Source organism: Rhincodon typus, chromosome 1 (assembly GCF_021869965.1).
Source record: "Rhincodon typus isolate 14 chromosome 1, sRhiTyp1.1, whole genome shotgun sequence".
Taxonomy (NCBI): Eukaryota; Metazoa; Chordata; class Chondrichthyes; order Orectolobiformes; family Rhincodontidae; genus Rhincodon; species Rhincodon typus.
Window position 1 is genome coordinate 113,020,802 of NC_063332.1, and position 17,592 is coordinate 113,038,393.

At 39.7% G+C, this 17,592-nt stretch overlaps 1 protein-coding gene across 1 annotated transcript; it reads left to right on the top strand.

Moving 5' to 3' along the window:
• Window positions 1-2,337: 2,337 nt before the first annotated feature.
• Window positions 2,338-15,781, top strand: mad2l1 (MAD2 mitotic arrest deficient-like 1 (yeast)). Its single transcript, XM_048601013.1, has 5 exons — window positions 2,338-2,373; window positions 3,593-3,739; window positions 7,523-7,643; window positions 13,222-13,325; window positions 15,316-15,781. The coding sequence occupies exons 1-5, from the start codon at window positions 2,343-2,345 to the stop codon at window positions 15,486-15,488; spliced, it is 576 nt and encodes a 191-aa protein (XP_048456970.1). The 5' UTR covers window positions 2,338-2,342; the 3' UTR covers window positions 15,489-15,781.
• Window positions 15,782-17,592: the final 1,811 nt, after the last annotated feature.

The following is a 17,592-nucleotide window of genomic DNA, read 5'->3' on the forward strand; positions in this document are numbered from 1 at the left end:
AAAATGAAGTAATCCAGTCTGAAACCGGGTATGGAATCTAAAGAAAAGAAACTAGAAAGATATTAGTGTTGAGTTAACTGTGATTGATTGCTTACTAGGCATTATGATGACTAGGTAATAGCTAATATTAAAGAAACAAATGAATGCATTCCAATGCTCAGACAAAGGAAGCTCAGCTGTTGCCAGTAAAGGAAATTAAGGATAGTATTGAATCCAAAGAGGAGTTGTATGAAGTTGCTAGAAAATGTAGTAAATCTGAGACTTGGGAGCATTTAGAATTCAGCAAAGGACGACCTAGAGATTGCTTATAGTTTTACTCATGCTATTTTTGCCCTCTCAAAATCAATGTTGAAAATTTTGCAGTAAGATTATATAAGCATGTAAAAAGGAAAAGAAGTGAAGACAAATGTAGGCTCATTACAATCTGAAATGGGAAAATTGTTAATGGCGTTCAAGGAAATAGCAGAGAAATCAAACCTCTCCAGAAATTGCTGGAGAAGCACAGCAGGTCTATCAGCATCTGTGGGAAGAAAGCAGAGTTAATGTTTCGAGTCCAATGATTCTTCATCAGAGCATTTATTTATAAGAGGAGTCACTGGACTCAACGTTAACTCTGCTTTCTTCCCACAGATGCTGTCAGACCTACTGAGCTTCTCTGGCAATTTCTGTTTTAGTTTCAGATCTCCAGCATCTGCAATTCTTTGTTTTATGTTGTTTAATGAAAATAAAGTGACTACTTTAATTCTGTCTTTGTAGAATAAAATACAAAGAAGCTCTCAAATATTAGAACAGCTATTTACAAATAGTATCATTTGTCAGAATGTTAATTGTGACTTTGTTTAGGTCTGTTGCAATGCTAGAGATTAGTCATTTGTTGCAGCCAGCTTAATAAACTGTGCTAAAATATTCAAATAATATAGCAGTGGCCCAAATTAAGAACATAGAAATTGGGTTATGTTTTGAGGGTGTTCAGTTTAAACTTCAATTGCTTTCTATGTTTTTCAGATTATTCGTTCATCCGGTTATGCACTCACTTTTTAGGCTGGGAGATTTGTGGACTGAAGCATGAAGCTTGGCTTCGTGATCCAAATTTCGTTATAACAATACCATACATACATTATTGTGTTGCCCAGCTATGCTAATCGGGTTTGGAAATTCTATTTCCATCCCCAATTGTATTAAAATTTATTTGCTTTATCTTTAATGTAAAGAAATTTCAAGATTCCCGCATAGGGGCTTCCTGTTGTGAACCTGTCCAAAAATCTGTGAATCCAGCAGTGAGGAAAATATCATTAAAAACCCCAACCCCTGTTGCCGTAGTCAGTGTGCCGTGGTCTGGCATTTAAATGTCCAGCAAGACAACTCACCGCTGATACTTACCTTTTCACAGGAGCTATGCATGTACCTGGTGTGTGAATGAGTGTTTAGGGTAATTGGAGTCTGTGGGTTGTCAATTCTTAGGGGAGTGTCTTGGGGCTGACTGGTGGTTGGAGGACATCAGGTCTGGGATTGGGATTGAGATTGTTAGGGAAGTTAGACTATCAGGCTATGGTCCGGTCAGAGGGAGGGGTATCTGGCCCATCAGATGGGAGCTTGGGTTTGTGACTGTCAGATTTCAGGAAGGGGCAGGATGTGACTTCCAGAAGTAAAAGATCAGCAGGAGAAGAAGGAAGCTACATCTCAAATTCAGGTCAGTGAGAGTATGTATATCATCCCAGCAGGGTTGGGGCTTGGTGGTGTGCAGTGTAATGTGGGGAGTGGTGCAGTGGGGAATTAGGGGTAGTCAGTTAGTAGTTAAGTGGGAATTACTTTTTTTAATCCATTTTTCTTTAGTATCTGTAAAGCTCATGCAAGTTGGGATTCTTCAAGTTCCCCTCTTTTAATGGGTTCTTCAAAGGGCTCTAGACATGCAAATTACCTAAAGAATTTGTTTCCTGAGCAATTCCCATAGTCAGAAGCATTGAGGATTCCACGTGGTCCTGATGTGCAACTCTAGTTTACTCTGTTCCAAGAACTCTGGCCATCTAATGTCTGAGCCTGTATTCCTTCAAATCTGTTTAAGTGAATATTAAAGATTCTACATCCTTTATTGAAAAGGTGTGAGGAGCCTGTTGTTCTGACTCATTCCTGTATCCACCGTTATCATCACAGAACAATTAACTGACCTTCGTTTTATTGCCTCTGAAAACATTATCTACAAAACTGCCGCATTTGTGCGCATATACGCAGTACTTCACAGTAATTTATTGTATCTGCTTTTCAATGTTTCTGAGATTTGATAAGTTACTGTTTAAATAGCAGTCTCGCTTTCTTTAATGTGGAGGTGCTGGTGTCGGACTGGGATGGACAAGGGCAAAGATCAAACAACACCAGGTTATAATCCAACAGGTTTTTTGGAAACACGAGCTTTCTTTACTTTCTTTACCAACTAGATCTTATTGAGATAAGGCCATAGAAACTATTGTTTTATTTCTGGATTGTATCTAGCGAAAACAAATTTACTGCTGACTTGTTATGACTATACCTTTCCTCATTACACAGAAGATACAACACAGAAACAGTCCACTAGGCCCAACAGCTCTGCTGGTATTCTTGCTCTAATAAGATTCTTGTCACCCTTGTTTCTTTTTGTTGCTTGTACTTATCTAACCTAAATTCTCTAATCGTACCATGTAGCAATTTGTACATTTGTATGTGAAAAGAGGTTTCTTTTGAAATTCCAGGTTGTGTACTAACGTCTTTTAATTTTCTATTGCAACATAAGTTGTAGTTTCATCCCCCTCCCCCCGCCCCCCCACAGTCATTTTCCTGGCAGAAAAAGTGGCTCAGTGGTTAGCACTGCTGTCTCATTGTGCTGAGGATCTGGATTCAATTCCAGCTTGGGGGAACTGTGTGCGGAATTTGCATATTCTCCCCATGTCTGCGCGAGTTTCCTCCAGGTGCTCCTGTTTGCACAGTCCAAAGATGTGCAAGTTATTTGGAGTGGCTGTGTTAAATTGCCCATAGTGTCCAGGGACATGCAGGCCAGGTGGATTAGCCATGGGAAATGCAGGATTACAGTGATTGGGTACGAGGATGGGTCTGGGTGGGATGGTCTTTGGACGGTCAGTGTGGAAGCAGGCCATTCGTCCCACTCTAGAGATTCTATGATTCCGAAACATTTTGGGTTTCCAAGTGAAACTAACAGCTCAGATGTGTATTTTAACCTGTTTTTGTGCTTAAAATTTGTTTAAGGTTTGACCTTTATTTACCTGGTGCCCAGTGGCTTTGGGATAGCCTGCTGTACTTAATCAGTCTGGTCTTAGTTTGCATTTGATATAGTTAAAGGATGCTATAGCCAACTATACTGTTCAGTTATCTTTATTCGTGCTTAATTATCACTATTGTATGATTATTAGTGAATGGAAAAATGTTTTCAGTCACTCAGTGTATTATGTGCCAGAATGTTATGACATCTGTCATGGAAATGCATCTTAGGATGTAAATTTCAATAATTAAGGGTTTTGACTCAATACAGTAATATTGTTTATTAACCTGAAGAAGCATGTCAGTTTTGTTTCATGTAAATGCAATTGTCAATGTTTTGTTTTAGATTATGGGATCAATAGCATCTTGTACCAACGTGGAATCTATCCACCAGAATCTTTCACACGTGTACAGAAGTACGGCCTTACAATGCTTGTTACAACAGATCCCACCCTCAACAACTACTTAAAGAATGTCGTTGGCCAGCTAAAAGGTATTGATTTTGCATTGTGTAATTTTTAGCATTTGATATTTGTAAAATCTTTTCACAAGACCAGATCAGATCTGGACTATAGTCACAAGTATAAGTTCAAAAATTATCTTGACCTTTTTTTTAATTTTGGTAGTCGTTGGTAAAATAATTTTGGAAGTCTGTTCTCCACACTCTGGCTTCACTGAATAATGTTGACCTGAAACCAGTAGGACACTCAATCTCTTGAGTGTAGATTGAGTTAGTTCCATGTTCCAGGGAGTGTTTGTCCAGCACTTTTGTAGATGGTGTCTTCCAGATGATACATCATCCTAAGGCCCATGTGTCCCCTCATAAAAGCTTCCAGTTTTTGAAACAGCAGAGGAGTTGTCTGTGTCCTGGCCAATGAGAGGAACCTAACATGTATTTTCCTGAGTGCCCCCACTCCCCATTATTGATCTTGTGCTGGCTCTTTTGCGTATTATCATTGTACATAAGTTGCTGGTGCTATGAGATGTAAAGGAGTGAACAAGAGAAAAAAGGTTGACTGACTGAAGCAACAAATAACCTGAAGAATGTTTGAAGGTCCAACAAAAGGATTGTGGTATTTTCCCATTGCATTTTCTTGGATGATGTAGTTAAGGGAAGATTTGACGAGAATTGACTTATACTTGTAGTATAGAAGATTAAGAGGTGATTTAATTGAAGTAAAACATTCTGAAGGGATTGACACAGGCCACCTCTCCAGTTGCTGAATTTGAAACAAGTATTGTTTCAGAATAAGGAAATGACCATTTGGATGAGTGTTGGTTTGTTTGATTTTTCAAGTTGGAGTTGTGAATCCTTGGAATTCTCCATTAATGGAGAGCAGAAGTGTTCAGTATTGTAACTTGTTTTTAAATAGATTTAATAGATTTTTGGTCTTGAAATGAAAAGTTCTGAGGATCAAGCAGGAAAACAGAATTTATGTTGAAAATCAGCCCTGATTTTTCCTGAATGCTGAAGCAGGCTCCGATTAGATGCCCAACAGTGTGGAGCTGGTGGAGCACAGCAGGCCAGGCAGCATCAAAGGAGCAGGAAAGTTGACGTTTCGGATCTGGACCCTTCAAAAATGGGGGAGGGAGCTCCGAAATAAATGGAGAGGAGGTGTGGGTCTGGGGAAGGTTGGCGGGATGGTGATAGGCGAGTGCAGGTAGGCAGTGGTGGGGATTGGTCAGTGAGGTGGGAGGAGCGGATGGTTGGGAGAGATGATGGACAGGTTGTCAGGTCAAGGAGGTGAGGTTGAGATGGAGGGTTGGTCATGGGATGAGGCTGGGAGTGGGACCTCTTGAAACCAGTAAAGTCTACATTGAGACCATTGGGTTGTAGGCTCCCAAGGCGGAATATGAGGTGCTGCTCATCCAGTTTGTGTGGTGTCGTTGTGACACTGGAGGAGGCCCAGGATGGGCATGTTGCCGTGGGAGGGGGAGTTGAAATGGTTCATGATGGGAAAGTGTTGTTGTGTGTCACGAACAGAGCGCAGGTGCTCTATAAAGTGGTCTCCGCAATGTAGAGGCAGCCACATTGGGAGCAGAGGATGCAATAGACCACATTGGCGGATGTGCAGGTGAATCTATGTCTGATGTGAGCGCTTTTTTTTTGGTTAACTTGGATGGCGGTGAGGGGGGAGGTGTAGGGGCAGGTGTAGCACTTCCTGCGATTGCAGGGAAAGATAGCTATACCTGCCTCTTTGTAGGATACATGGAACAGTCCCTCTTCTGCAGCTACACTGGCACTAACCCCCACCTCTTCCTCCGTTACATCAATGAATGTATCGCCAATGCCTTGTGCTCCCACGAGGAGCTTGAGCAGTTCATCAACTTTACTAACGCCCTTTTCACCCAACCTCGAGTTCACCTCGACCATCTCTGATACCTCTCTCTCCTTCTTGGACCCGTCTCTGGTGACCACCTCAAAACCGATATCTATTTCAAGCCCACCGATTCCTGCAGCTATCTACACTATACCTCCTCTCACCCACCTTCCCGCAAGAATGCGATCCCCTACTCCAATTCCTCCTCCTCTGCCGTGTCTCAGATGTCCTCTTTATTTCAAGGACTGAACTCCGCCCCCACCCCCGCTTCGGTGGTCGAAAACGCTCTAGACTGCATCTCTTGCATTTCCTGCACCTCTGCCCTCACATCCCCTCCCTGCAACAAAAACAAACACAGAATCCCCCTTGTCCTCACATATCACCTCACTAACCTCTGTATTCAATGTATCATTCTCTACCACCTAGAATCTGACCCCACAACCAAAGATATATTTCCTCCCCACTCCTATCTACCTTTCGTAGGGACCGCTCTCTCCACGACTCCCTCGTCTGCTTCACGTGCCCTACTAGCACCACTAGCCCCACCACCCCCAGCACCTTTCCTATCAACTGCAGGAAGTGCTACACCTGCCCCTACATCACCACCCCCCTCACCTCCATCCAAGGAACCAAAAAAACTTTTCACATCAGACAGGTTCACCTGCACATCTGCCAATGTTGTCTATTGCATCTGCTGCTCTTGATGTGGCCTCCTGTACGTCGGTGAGACCAAGCAGAGGCTCGGAGACTGCTTTGTAGAGCATCTGTGCTCTGTTCGCAACAAACGACAGCACCTTCCAGTAGCGAACCATTTCAACTCTCACTCCCGCTCCCTGGGTGACATGTCCATTCTGGGCAGCCTCCAGTGTCACAATGACATCATCCGCAAACTGGAAGAGCAGCACCTCATATTCCGCCTTGGGAGCCTACAACCCAATGGTCGTCTTGTGGATTTTACCAGTTTCAAAATCACCGCACCCCTGCCCTCATCCCATGAGCAACCTTATCCCTGCCTCCTTGACCTGACACACCTGTCCACCTTCTCTCCCACCTATCTGCTCCTCCCACCTCATAGATCAATCCCCACCACTGCCTACCTGCACTCACCTATCACTATCCAACCTACCTACCCCTCCTCTCTCTTTTATTTCAGAGCTCCCTGCCCCCTCCCCCATTTCTGAAGAAAGGTCCCGACTCAAAATGTCAACTTTCCTGTTCCTCTGCTGCCTGGCCTGCCCTGCTCCTCCAGCTCCACACTGTTATCTCTGACTCCAGCATCGGCAGTTCTTGCGATCTGTCATGTATTACCACTCCCTATTTGCATCACATTGCTGGAGAAACTCTGGTCTGGCAGCATCTGTGCAATGAGAAGGTGTGTTAATGGTTGGACTGCAATATGCTTCTTTAGTGTGATTCTGAACGCAAGTCATGTCTAACACAACATTTTCTCTCTCTGCAGATCCCCTGCGTCTCTCCATTACTTACTGCTTTTATTTCAGGTTTCTGGCATCTGCATTACTGTGCCCTATTTCTTCTGTTCTTATCTTTCTATCATTTTCACAAAAAAAAACGTGTGAAATACCAATGATGTAGCAGATGTTTGGACTGGATGGAATGCAGATTAAGTTTAAGCTAATGTTAGTGAAAACAAAGAATAAATTGGCAGGTAGCCTAAGAGTAGAAATCTGCCAATCTGATTAGGAATTCATTTCTCTTGAGCAATGGCAAATATTAAACAGTTATCAAAAGATGTGACAAAATCATATGGAATTGTTGTTTATTCAGCTTGAGGTTTGGAAATTTGTCAGGTTCTTTCAACAATAGATGCAATTCAGTATTATAATCAGATCAGAGGTTGTATTGGATTAATTATCTTTCTTTAAAAGATTAGCTAAATTACTGCTTTCTCCTTTTTGGAAAACTGGTTATCTTTAAATGTGTTTTTGTGTTTTCAGATTGGTTATGTAATCACTTTGTTCAAAGACTTGTGGTGGTCATCAACAGCATTGAAACTAATGAGGTGCTGGAAAGATGGCAGTTTGACATTGAGTGTGACAAAACCATGACTGATAACAGGTAAGTAATCCTGAGAAGTATTGATTGTTGAGACGGCATGAATGCCAGTCCAAGCAACATGTGACTCGAACACCATGTTTAAAATTGCTACCTCAAGAATCACCTTTGATTCAAAAATGTTAGATCTATCTTAACCTAGATGGTATCATTTTGAGAAAGACTAGCTGATTGGATTCTTTGTAGTTGCTTTTTCTTTTTTACTTTTTGCATGATGCTCCCCTCACTCGTGCTGATCCGAGTATGATCTGTAAACTGATTTCTGAAGGACTAGCAGAATACTTGTAAAACTTATAATAATGCATAGAAGTGGCAAGTGTGAAAACAGTGGCACTTCTTGTCATGTGTTGGTGTGTGGTGTTACTTTATTGAAATGATTACTAAATTTAATCAGTTGTAGTTTTCCTCTTGTTCAAAGTTCTGTCTCCCTTCATTTGTCTACAGCTGGGGAATAAAAACGTAAAGTTGCCATAGTCCTACCAGACTACAGGACTACACTCTCATTAGATAGAGGTGACTGGTGAAGGTTTAACCTGAGTACTAAGGTTGAGAAGGAGAGTCCTACATGGTAACCTCAGCCGGTGTGAGAATTCAACCCATGCTGTTGGCATCATTCCGCATTGCAAACCAGCCTTCCAGCCAACTGAGCTAATCAACCCCTGCTAGAAATTATAATCTTGTTTTATTGGACAGAATCAATCTCTAACATGGGCCTATAACAGTAATCATGAAAAATATGCCAGAACAGATTGTTGTTCATTTTTGAGTAATTCAACACCCAAATTGTTCAATAAGCAATGAACTAATAATTCAAAGATTTTGTACGCATAACCTTTGTACTTACTATCTCAATGACCGGTGCAAAGATAGAATTGTTACGTAGATCAACCTTACTATCTTCTGCAGTACTGCAGACTCATGGTGCTACTCAATGTTTTCCAGAGACTCCACAGGTGCTAGATAAGTAAAATGAAGAAATTGTATTTAAATAGTGCTTTTCAAATACTAAAGAGCTTCGCATCTAATGATTATACTTTTGAACTGTAGTCACTACTGTAATGTAGGAAGTGTGACAACCAGCTTGCACAAAGCAACCTCCCACAAAAAGCAATGAGCTAAATGACCAAATAATCTGTTTGTCTCAGATACAGTAATGAATACCAGCAGGGATGCTGGAAGATTTCCCCATTCTCTTAAATAACAGTGTAATCCTCATTATTCACCTAATGGGGCATATGAAGACATGGTGGAATACTTCAGTTCAAAGTCAGAACCTCTGACTGTATAGTGCACTGACATTGGAAGTTGAACTTTAGCCACAACTTTCTCACTTCAAGGTGACAGGCTACCATCTGAGCCATGGCTAATACCACTGAGTATCTTCTGTATACCCATCTTACCCATGTGCTGCTGTGAAAATTAGCTATTTGTAGCTATGTTAGCTATGTTAGCTATATTACCAGTCAGAAAGATGGTGCCATGCCAGTATCACAAGGTGCAGAAGAATCTGCCATTATTACTGTTTTTATCATTCTTCTAACTCTTTTTTTTCTATTCAATGCTGTGTATTGTGTTACATGTAGTTTATACATTGACCTGAATCTTGCTGCGATTAATAGCAAAACTGTCAGCATCCACTATCAACTCCACAGATGCTGACAACTTCGGAAGGTCAATCGTATGCAAGATGGTGTGGAACTCCAGAGTCTGCACTCATCCGTAGGGTGTGCTGCCCACACACTACCACCTCCCTTGCAATTGTGAATTCCTAAAAACTGCCATCTTAACTCTGTCATTTTCTTTTTAAAAAAAACTCTAAAAGCTACGTTTAGTGAGTGAGCCTCGGTCTTTTGAGACCATCGCTAACATTGTGATTATTGCCAGAGACTCCTACTGGCCCTAAGTAAGTTAATTTTATATTTGAGATATGTTAGCTTTCTTGAATAACTAGAAATAGTGCATATTTTTAAAAGCATTTTCTCTAAAATGTCTGCTACTTTATTAAATAATTAGATGGTAGCTACCACAGCCATGTTTCTTTCACTATCTGAAACTAAATTTAAAGTGGGCCTTCAGTATTTTTATCTTCCTGATTTGTTGTGTGAGCACACCAGCAAAGATGGGCAACCACACTGTCACTTCTGCTGCACGCCAGGATATCACCTTGATTTGGTGAAAAAATTTATTCTCTAATGGAGAAAGATGGAATGTAGGGACAGAAGTAGACCATTCAGCCCTGCAAGCCTATTCTGCCATTTAATGAGATCATGGCTGATCTGTGGCTTAAATCCGTGCACCTGTCTTTGGCCCATATCCCTTTTAATACCTTTTTCTTGTTTTTGTGGCTCAAAAAAAAATTTCAGATTTAAAATTAACAACTGATCTAGCATCAACTACCACTTGTGGAAGGGAGTTCTGAACCCTCCTTACCCTTTGTATGTGGAAGTGCCTCCTAACATCCCTCCTGAATGGTGTGGCCTGAATACTCAGACTACGCCCCTGATCTTTTGAGTAGTGGCAAGCATGCTTACTTGGTCCTGATTATGGCACATTTCAGGCCATTGTTTGTAGCAAAGGGCTAATTATCAAGTTGTTTGGTTAATAGCTGACAGTTAATTATAATGAACAATCCCACAGAGATGAATGTGCTTGACTAATTTGTAGGTGTTTCAATGGAGAATCATGGAAAGTATTAATCCTCAGGACTAAACTCTGGCAAACTTGTGCAGAATTTTGTTTTTAGAATTCATTGTTTTTAGCAAGGATTGTACTTCACAAGATGTGGGAAATCAAATAAGTTAGTCTGAAAATGTTGTAAATCTGTTAGTAGTTTGTTTTAGTTGACACTTTAGGGTGGTATTTCCTCCCTGAACAGCTGGTTGAGGTTAAAATAATTTTTTTCTTTAACTTCTCTAACACAGGAATTATCAGTCTAGATGTATTATTCTGCATCGAATTTAGCAACGTTTTGTTGGAGAAACCATTGATTCAGTTTTGCCAGACTTCTTTCATGTCCCATTTCATGAAATGGTGCCTTGGCATTTAGAGGCACCACACTCTCTTTGCTTCTAGAATTCAGCTCCTGTTTGGACCAATGCTGTAATGAGGGCTGGGAACTTTGCTTCAACCAATTTGTATGCTGTAACTACCACAGAATTACAGTTGATGATTTTTAGATCTGTTTGTTGATTTACATTTTTTATAATCTGAGGAAAAGGGTTATTTATCAGTTTTCAATATATTTCTCTGTTTATTCTTGGCTCAGAAATCAAAGTCTTTTTTAAAGAATTGCATGTTTACTTTGATAGCTTGGTGTTAGAGGCACTGAGTCAACTTGGCACTTAAGTTAGAAGGTTATGGGTTCAAGACCCATTGCACTTGAAACATTCCTTCAATAGTATACTGAATAGTCATCCTAAATACGTTCATTTTGGAAGTGCCTGATCTTTCTGTTCAGATGTTTACAATGGATTTACTTACTTTTTTTTAAGAGCATGATGTTACTCTGGTAAAGTGAAAAACAAAAGTGCTAGAAATACGCAGACTTGGCTATATCCATGGAGAGATCAACAGTTGATGTTTCAGGCTAATTTCATAAAAGCTCATCAACCTGGAATGATTGAACTTTCCAAGAGATTGTGACCAAATTATAAATGCTTGGAACAAGAATAAGAATGATAGAAACCCTGCTGTTTCAGCAGCATCCAGCCAGGAAGAGGCACAGTTCATGCGTCATATATAATTCAATGGAGTTATTGCTGACTGCCTTTTCAAAGTTTGCATTCTTTATACTAATTAATCTGCAAGTTCCATATAACCACATTTCCTACCATTGTACTTACTACATTATGCAATAATTTGGTACGGGCAAACAAAAGCTTGTTGAGATCACAAACAGTTAGGATTTGTGTACCTCATGCTTCCTGCTTGTGGTGATGCGCTGAGTTGCTTTATAATAACTCAGCAACATCACCAGAATGAAGTTATGTGTCACGATATTGATATTTTCATAGGATAAGGGCTAGTACATCCTGATTAACCACAGTTTTCATATCCCATCAGGGTCCAGTTGTTACTGAAACTACTTTAGGAATTTGCTTCCACTACCCTAACCATTATTTGCATTAATTACCATTTTCTGGAGGTGCTTAATAACTTTGCTCTTAAATATGTATTTAGTAGGGATTGAGTGTGAGTTCTTTTTATTCTGTTCTCAGTTTAGTTTCCAATTTTACTTTATGCTGTACACAGTGTATACTTTTGTGGTGACCTCCTAAATCCTAAAGGCTCTAAAACCAGAGTGATTGGGGGACAGGAAGAGAAGCCATTGCTGGAGATGTACTCTGTTCCAGTCCTAACTGTCCTAAACAATGTAGGAGATATGCAAAAAGTTAGACTGAAGATAACCAGGATGATAGACATTACCTTAAGAAGTGAGATGACAAGGTGTAGAGCTGGATGAACACAGGCCAAGCAGCATCAGAGGAGCAGGAAGAAGGGTCCAGACCTGAAATGTCAGCTTTCCTGCTCCTCTGATGCTGCTCGGCCTGCTGTGTTCATCCAGCTCTACACCTTGTTATCTCAGATTCTCCAGCATCGGCAGTTCCTACTATCTCTGAATCAACTATAACAAGTGATGTTGTTTGTGACTTCAGCTGTGCTGTGGTGATGGTGATAGCCAAGCTCAAGGGATAGAAGTCTGAAGGCAAGGGCTTGAGGCTGAACTCTGCACAAAGTAGTGGCACTCTGTCCTGAGGATATTGAGACACTTTCAATCCTTGCAAGGAACTACTGACTTTGTGAAAGATGTGAGAAAATATGAGAACTGTATGAATTTAAGTATCAAATTAATACACAGGAAAGTGAAAGACTAGTAAATGTAGGAATGCTGAAGGAAGTACCCTATGTAAGAGGAAAAAATAAATGCCTCTGGAGTGATGCTGGAGAACTATCTGGGTTTGCAATTTAGGGGCTTGTGCCACAGACAAGGCAATCATGACAACTTTGATTTCGGAGTTTTAGGCAGATAAGAAATCACGGGAGCTATCTTTCTGCCAGCCTGAGGCCAGATTACACAAATAAAGGTTTCCGAAATAGTCGCTTCCCGTAGGCATGCTCAATTTTTTTAATTGGGGGGAAACTCCCAGAAGTGCTAGAATAGATTTTAGTTGAAATGGGGAGAATCAGTAGAAAAAATGTTTTAAAAATTTAATGTTTTTGTGTCGTATATTGTATGTTACACTTGTGTAGTAGAGTTGGTACTGACATCTTGGTTTTATCTCTAATATCAGGACCTGTTTTAATGTCAGAATTTGAGCTTAAAATCATAGTTCCATTGTCTGAGTGCCAACTACTATTCAGCATTTTAGGCAATAAAAGAGGAACTTCATGTCTATATATTGAGACACACGGAAGGCTGAAGAGTCTTGGCTTTAAGTTAAATCCATCAAAATATTCCTATATTAAGATTTGTAGTGCTTGTGAAGTGGCTTCTACAGTTTTCAGTTTTGACAAAAGGCCAAGAATATTGATACTAAATGTTCTCCAATAAAGTGCTTTCACTGTAATTGTCTCATTGCAGCCAACCGAGGGAGAAATCGGAGAAAGCGATTCAAGATGAAATTCGGTCTGTCATTAGACAGATCACTGCTACAGTGACATTCTTGCCTTTACTTGACACTGCCTGTAAGTAAACACTTTTTTATAAGATGGTGAAATGTGACCAGTAGTTTTGTCTTTGTTCCTTCCTTACTATTTTATATTGCACCAATAGCTACCCAAACAACCAACTTGCTTCCAGATTACCCCACTGTCACACTTACTCCCTCAGAGATGAGTGTTTCATATCAACTCCCATCCTTACTGTTTTCTTCCACTTTCTTCCTCCCCTCCTACACAGCTGAGTCACATGTAATGCCACAGACTTGGTTGTTGTTGCATTCTCTCAGCAACTATCCCACTAGTCAAACCCAAAATGGAAAACAGATTAGTGATCAAGGTGGCCTCTGGTGACTCTGCACTAGCTTCCTCATTCTGCTGGAGTGTGTGAAAGTCTCCCATTCTCCTCTGCCTACAGGGATCAGTTGCCAAGTTTCACACTGACTTATTACCACTGAGTCATTTGTGGTGCCACAGACATGGTTTTGGCTGCATTCTCTAAGAAAACATCACTCTCATCAATTTAGTCCTGTTAAAGTTGAAGTTTTGACTTTTTGGGATTTTATATGCAGTTTTCATTGTATTGGATCTTTAGAGAAGTTAACTTAAAATTAATGAAGTCATAATGGACAACACACATTCCATGGATGGTACTGAAGTGGTTATGGATAAAATTGAAAGAGGCTTAAGCGTCTTGGTGATCACCATCCAAGTTAACGTATGATCTATTGAAGCTGTAAATGCTGGTCAGTTTGTACCTTGAATCCTGTCTCTGGACCAAGGTATCTGGGAAATTGTTCAAATGACAAGTAATGAACTGATTCCTGATGTCACAATATGAAAGCAAAATACTGCATTGCTCAAAATTGATCATTTTGACATGTTGGAAATATTCAGCAGGTCTGGTAGTACTTTTTGGAGAGAGAGTTAATTTTTTCTGTAAGTGATTCATCTTATGAAAAAGCCTAGTTTCATAAGATCTCTAACTTACACTTTTTGGTACAAAGAAGAAAGTGTAGACTCTTTTCTAAATGGGGAAAGGCTTCAGAAATCCAAAGTACAAAGGGACTTAGGTTAACGTGCATGTTCAGTTGGTAGTTAGGAGGGCAAATGCAAAGTTAGCATTCATTTTAAGAGGGTTAGCATATAAGAGCAGAAATGTATTACTGAGGCTGTGTAAAGCTCTGGTCAGACTACATTTGGAATATTCTGAGCAGTTTTGGGCCCCATATCTAAGGAAGGATGTGTAGGAGGTTCGAGGGGTTCTAGAGCAACTTTGCAAAGATGATCCTGGGGATGAAGGGCTTGACATGAGGTGTGGTTGAGAACTCCGGGTCTGGCGTTTAGAGTGATGAGAGGCGGAAATCTGATTGATTGAAACTTACAGAATAGTGAGAGTCCTGAATAGGGTGGGCATGCAGAAGATATTTACACTACTAGGCGAGAGTAGGACAGTCTCAGTGAAGAGAACCCTTTTAGAATTGAGATGAGGAGGAACTTCTTCACCCAGAGGGTGGTTGGTCAATGGATTCAGTGCCTCAGAGGGCTATGGAGGTCAAGTCCTTGATTGTATGTAAGACAGGTTCTTGAATGGTAAGGAAACCAAGAGTTGTGGGGAGAAGGCAGGAGAATGGAGTTGAGAAACATGTCAGCCATGATCAAATAGTAGAGCAGACCTGATGGCCAAATGGCCTTGTTTCTGCTCCTGTGTCTCATGGTCTAATGTGACAGGGTAAAAGTGACTTGGTACATCTGAGTGGTATTGCAATCTTATATGAGATAATGCATAATATGGAAAACATTTGGGAAAATTACTTCACATCAAGTTATGGGACTAGGATGCTACATTTATTTAATTACTTGAAATGCGTATGTACATAGAACAATAGAGAATAAATCTTTGGAATCAGTGTTTTTAAAAAAAGTTGAATATTGTAATGGAGACCTTTTTTAGCACCTTTTTTGGATGGCTGAATGATTTTCATGTTTGCATTTGCCACTTTAATTTTTTTTTCAGGTTCTTTTGATCTTCTAGTATACACAGATAAAGACTTGGAGGTACCAGAAAAGTGGGAAGAATCGGGGCCGCAGTTCATTAACAACTCTGAAGAAGTTCGCCTGAGATCGTTTACTACAACCATACACAAAGTAAACAGTATGGTTGCATACAAAAAAATTGATTCTTTTTAAAAGGCAACATATGTATACAGCGGTTAGACTTGTATATAAACTTTGCTTGTACAAATTTTGTTTCACTGCCAGTTTGTGGATTCTTAAGACTAACACAAAATGTTAATAGTATATTTGTCTGTACTTCCTACCTATTGCTGAACTGAAGAATTCCTCTTTTTTTAAACTTTGCTTTTCTTGATGTATAATTCAAAAAATGTTTCAACGCCATGTTGAGATTTTAGTATTTGCAATATTAGTTTGAATTGATTGACTGTAAACCTGATTTTTTTTATGTGAATAAAATCACTGACTAAAGTTGTTTTTTTTTCTTAAGGGAACGACCTCAATATTAGCTTTGGAGAGTAAAAATTTCTTTTTCCCTCTCCAGCACATTCCAAAGTAGATCTTGATGAGCTTTTCAACCTACAAATTAACAAGAACTTGGTGAAATTTCTGATTTTCTTTTTACCTTTAGTACACATCATCCTTGAGGAAAGACTCCATCCATTGTTAATTTTTCTGTAACTTGTATAATTTTAACCACAAAAGTTAGACTGTCCATTATTTGCAGTTCAAAATATCTTGCAAAGATTTTCAAATGGTAATCTAGAAAACTAATTTGATATCTTTAATACAAGCAGCATTCTGGAAATAATATTAATCTAGCTTTTTACTTTTTAGATGCTATGTTAGTAGAATCAGCATTTGTATTTAATCAGCACTTATCATTTATTGACTTAAAATCACACCAAGCCATACTGAAAGGTGTATATATAAATTTCTTGTGGTTATTTAATCCTTACTGCAAAGGAAAATTGTTCATAGAATTGAATGTGTGTATTTTAGTTGATGATTAACATTACAAAATATATTAGCCATTGTTTTGCAGCTGCAGGTAATTGTGAAAATCTGAAAGTTACTATCCCACGTTGTTCCTTCTATGCTCAGTGCAGATGCACTGACTTCTACTTCTGGAAGTAGCTGTGGTGCATGGACCTCAGAGCTCTATACAGTGGCAAAAAAAATCAGGGAACGCAGCTAAAATGGTGCCTCACTCGTTGATCTTAACACTCAAAGGTGAAGGACTTGAAGTTGCAATATTTGTCCATTTAGTTTTAAAATAAATATGCCAGAAAATGTTTAGGCTGGTGTAATTTAAGGACAAGTGAAGTCTTGATGTGTAATGTGTCTTAGTACAAAAATACTCTCTGGCTTTTGATTTTTATTTTACAAGTTTTGAGTCTCATCTATATGATTTAATTAGTCTTGGAAATTGCTGAGAAAAAAAACATGCTGTTGAAGCTTTTCATCTTGCATAGAAGCAAGTATATCAAATCTCAAAGGGAACAATTTTTTTCCTGCATGGAAAAATATGCTGATTAGGTGGCAAATGGGCAGGTTGAGGTATTGCCATGGAGAATGCCCCTGAGAACAATTGGACATGGTCATGGAGCTTTAAAAAACACTTTCTCTTTCTCAATCTTTTTCTTTCCTTGCTATTTTGCTTTTTGTGTGTGGATTTATATTGAACCAGCTATTCTAAGTTGTATGTCAGACTTAGCCATGGTGCTTTTTTGTTTTTTGCTAGGCCAGCATTTATTGCCTATTCCTAACTGCCCAGAGGGCAGTTGAGAGTCAACGCCAACTCGTATCTAATCCAGACCTGATAAGAATGGTAGTTTCTTTCTCTAAATATCATTAGTGAACCAGATAGGTTTATTCAACAATGGATTTGTGGAAATCATCAGATTCTTATTGAATTCAAATTACATCAGCTGCCATGACAGGATTTGATCCCAGCTCCCCAGAACAGCAGCTGGGTCTCTGAATTAATAGCCTGATGATAATACCACAAAGCCTTTGCATCCCCTAATAGGTTGAAGAAGCAGGCTGTTGAAGGAAATGTACCCTGCAGATTTTGTTGTTTGACAAGGTACCACTAAAATGCTAATTAACAAAATTGAAGCTTATGAAATGGGGTCAGTGCCCAATTGGATTCAAAGAGAAATTACTTTAATGTCTCAGAACCATGAGACATGGCAGCTGATTTAATTTTTGAACTGGAGAGATAGTGGTATTCCCAAAGGTCAGCACTGCCACCACTAGTATGTTTTTGATCTAT

Coding starts and splice junctions, on each gene's coding strand:
- mad2l1 (XM_048601013.1), top strand. CDS start 2,343: ATGGACAAGGGCAAAGATCAAACAACACCAG. Junction 2,374..3,592: donor CAAAGATCAAACAACACCAG/GTTATAATCCAA, acceptor GTTTTGTTTTAG/ATTATGGGATCAATAGCATC. Junction 7,644..13,221: donor AAAACCATGACTGATAACAG/GTAAGTAATCCT, acceptor GTCTCATTGCAG/CCAACCGAGGGAGAAATCGG.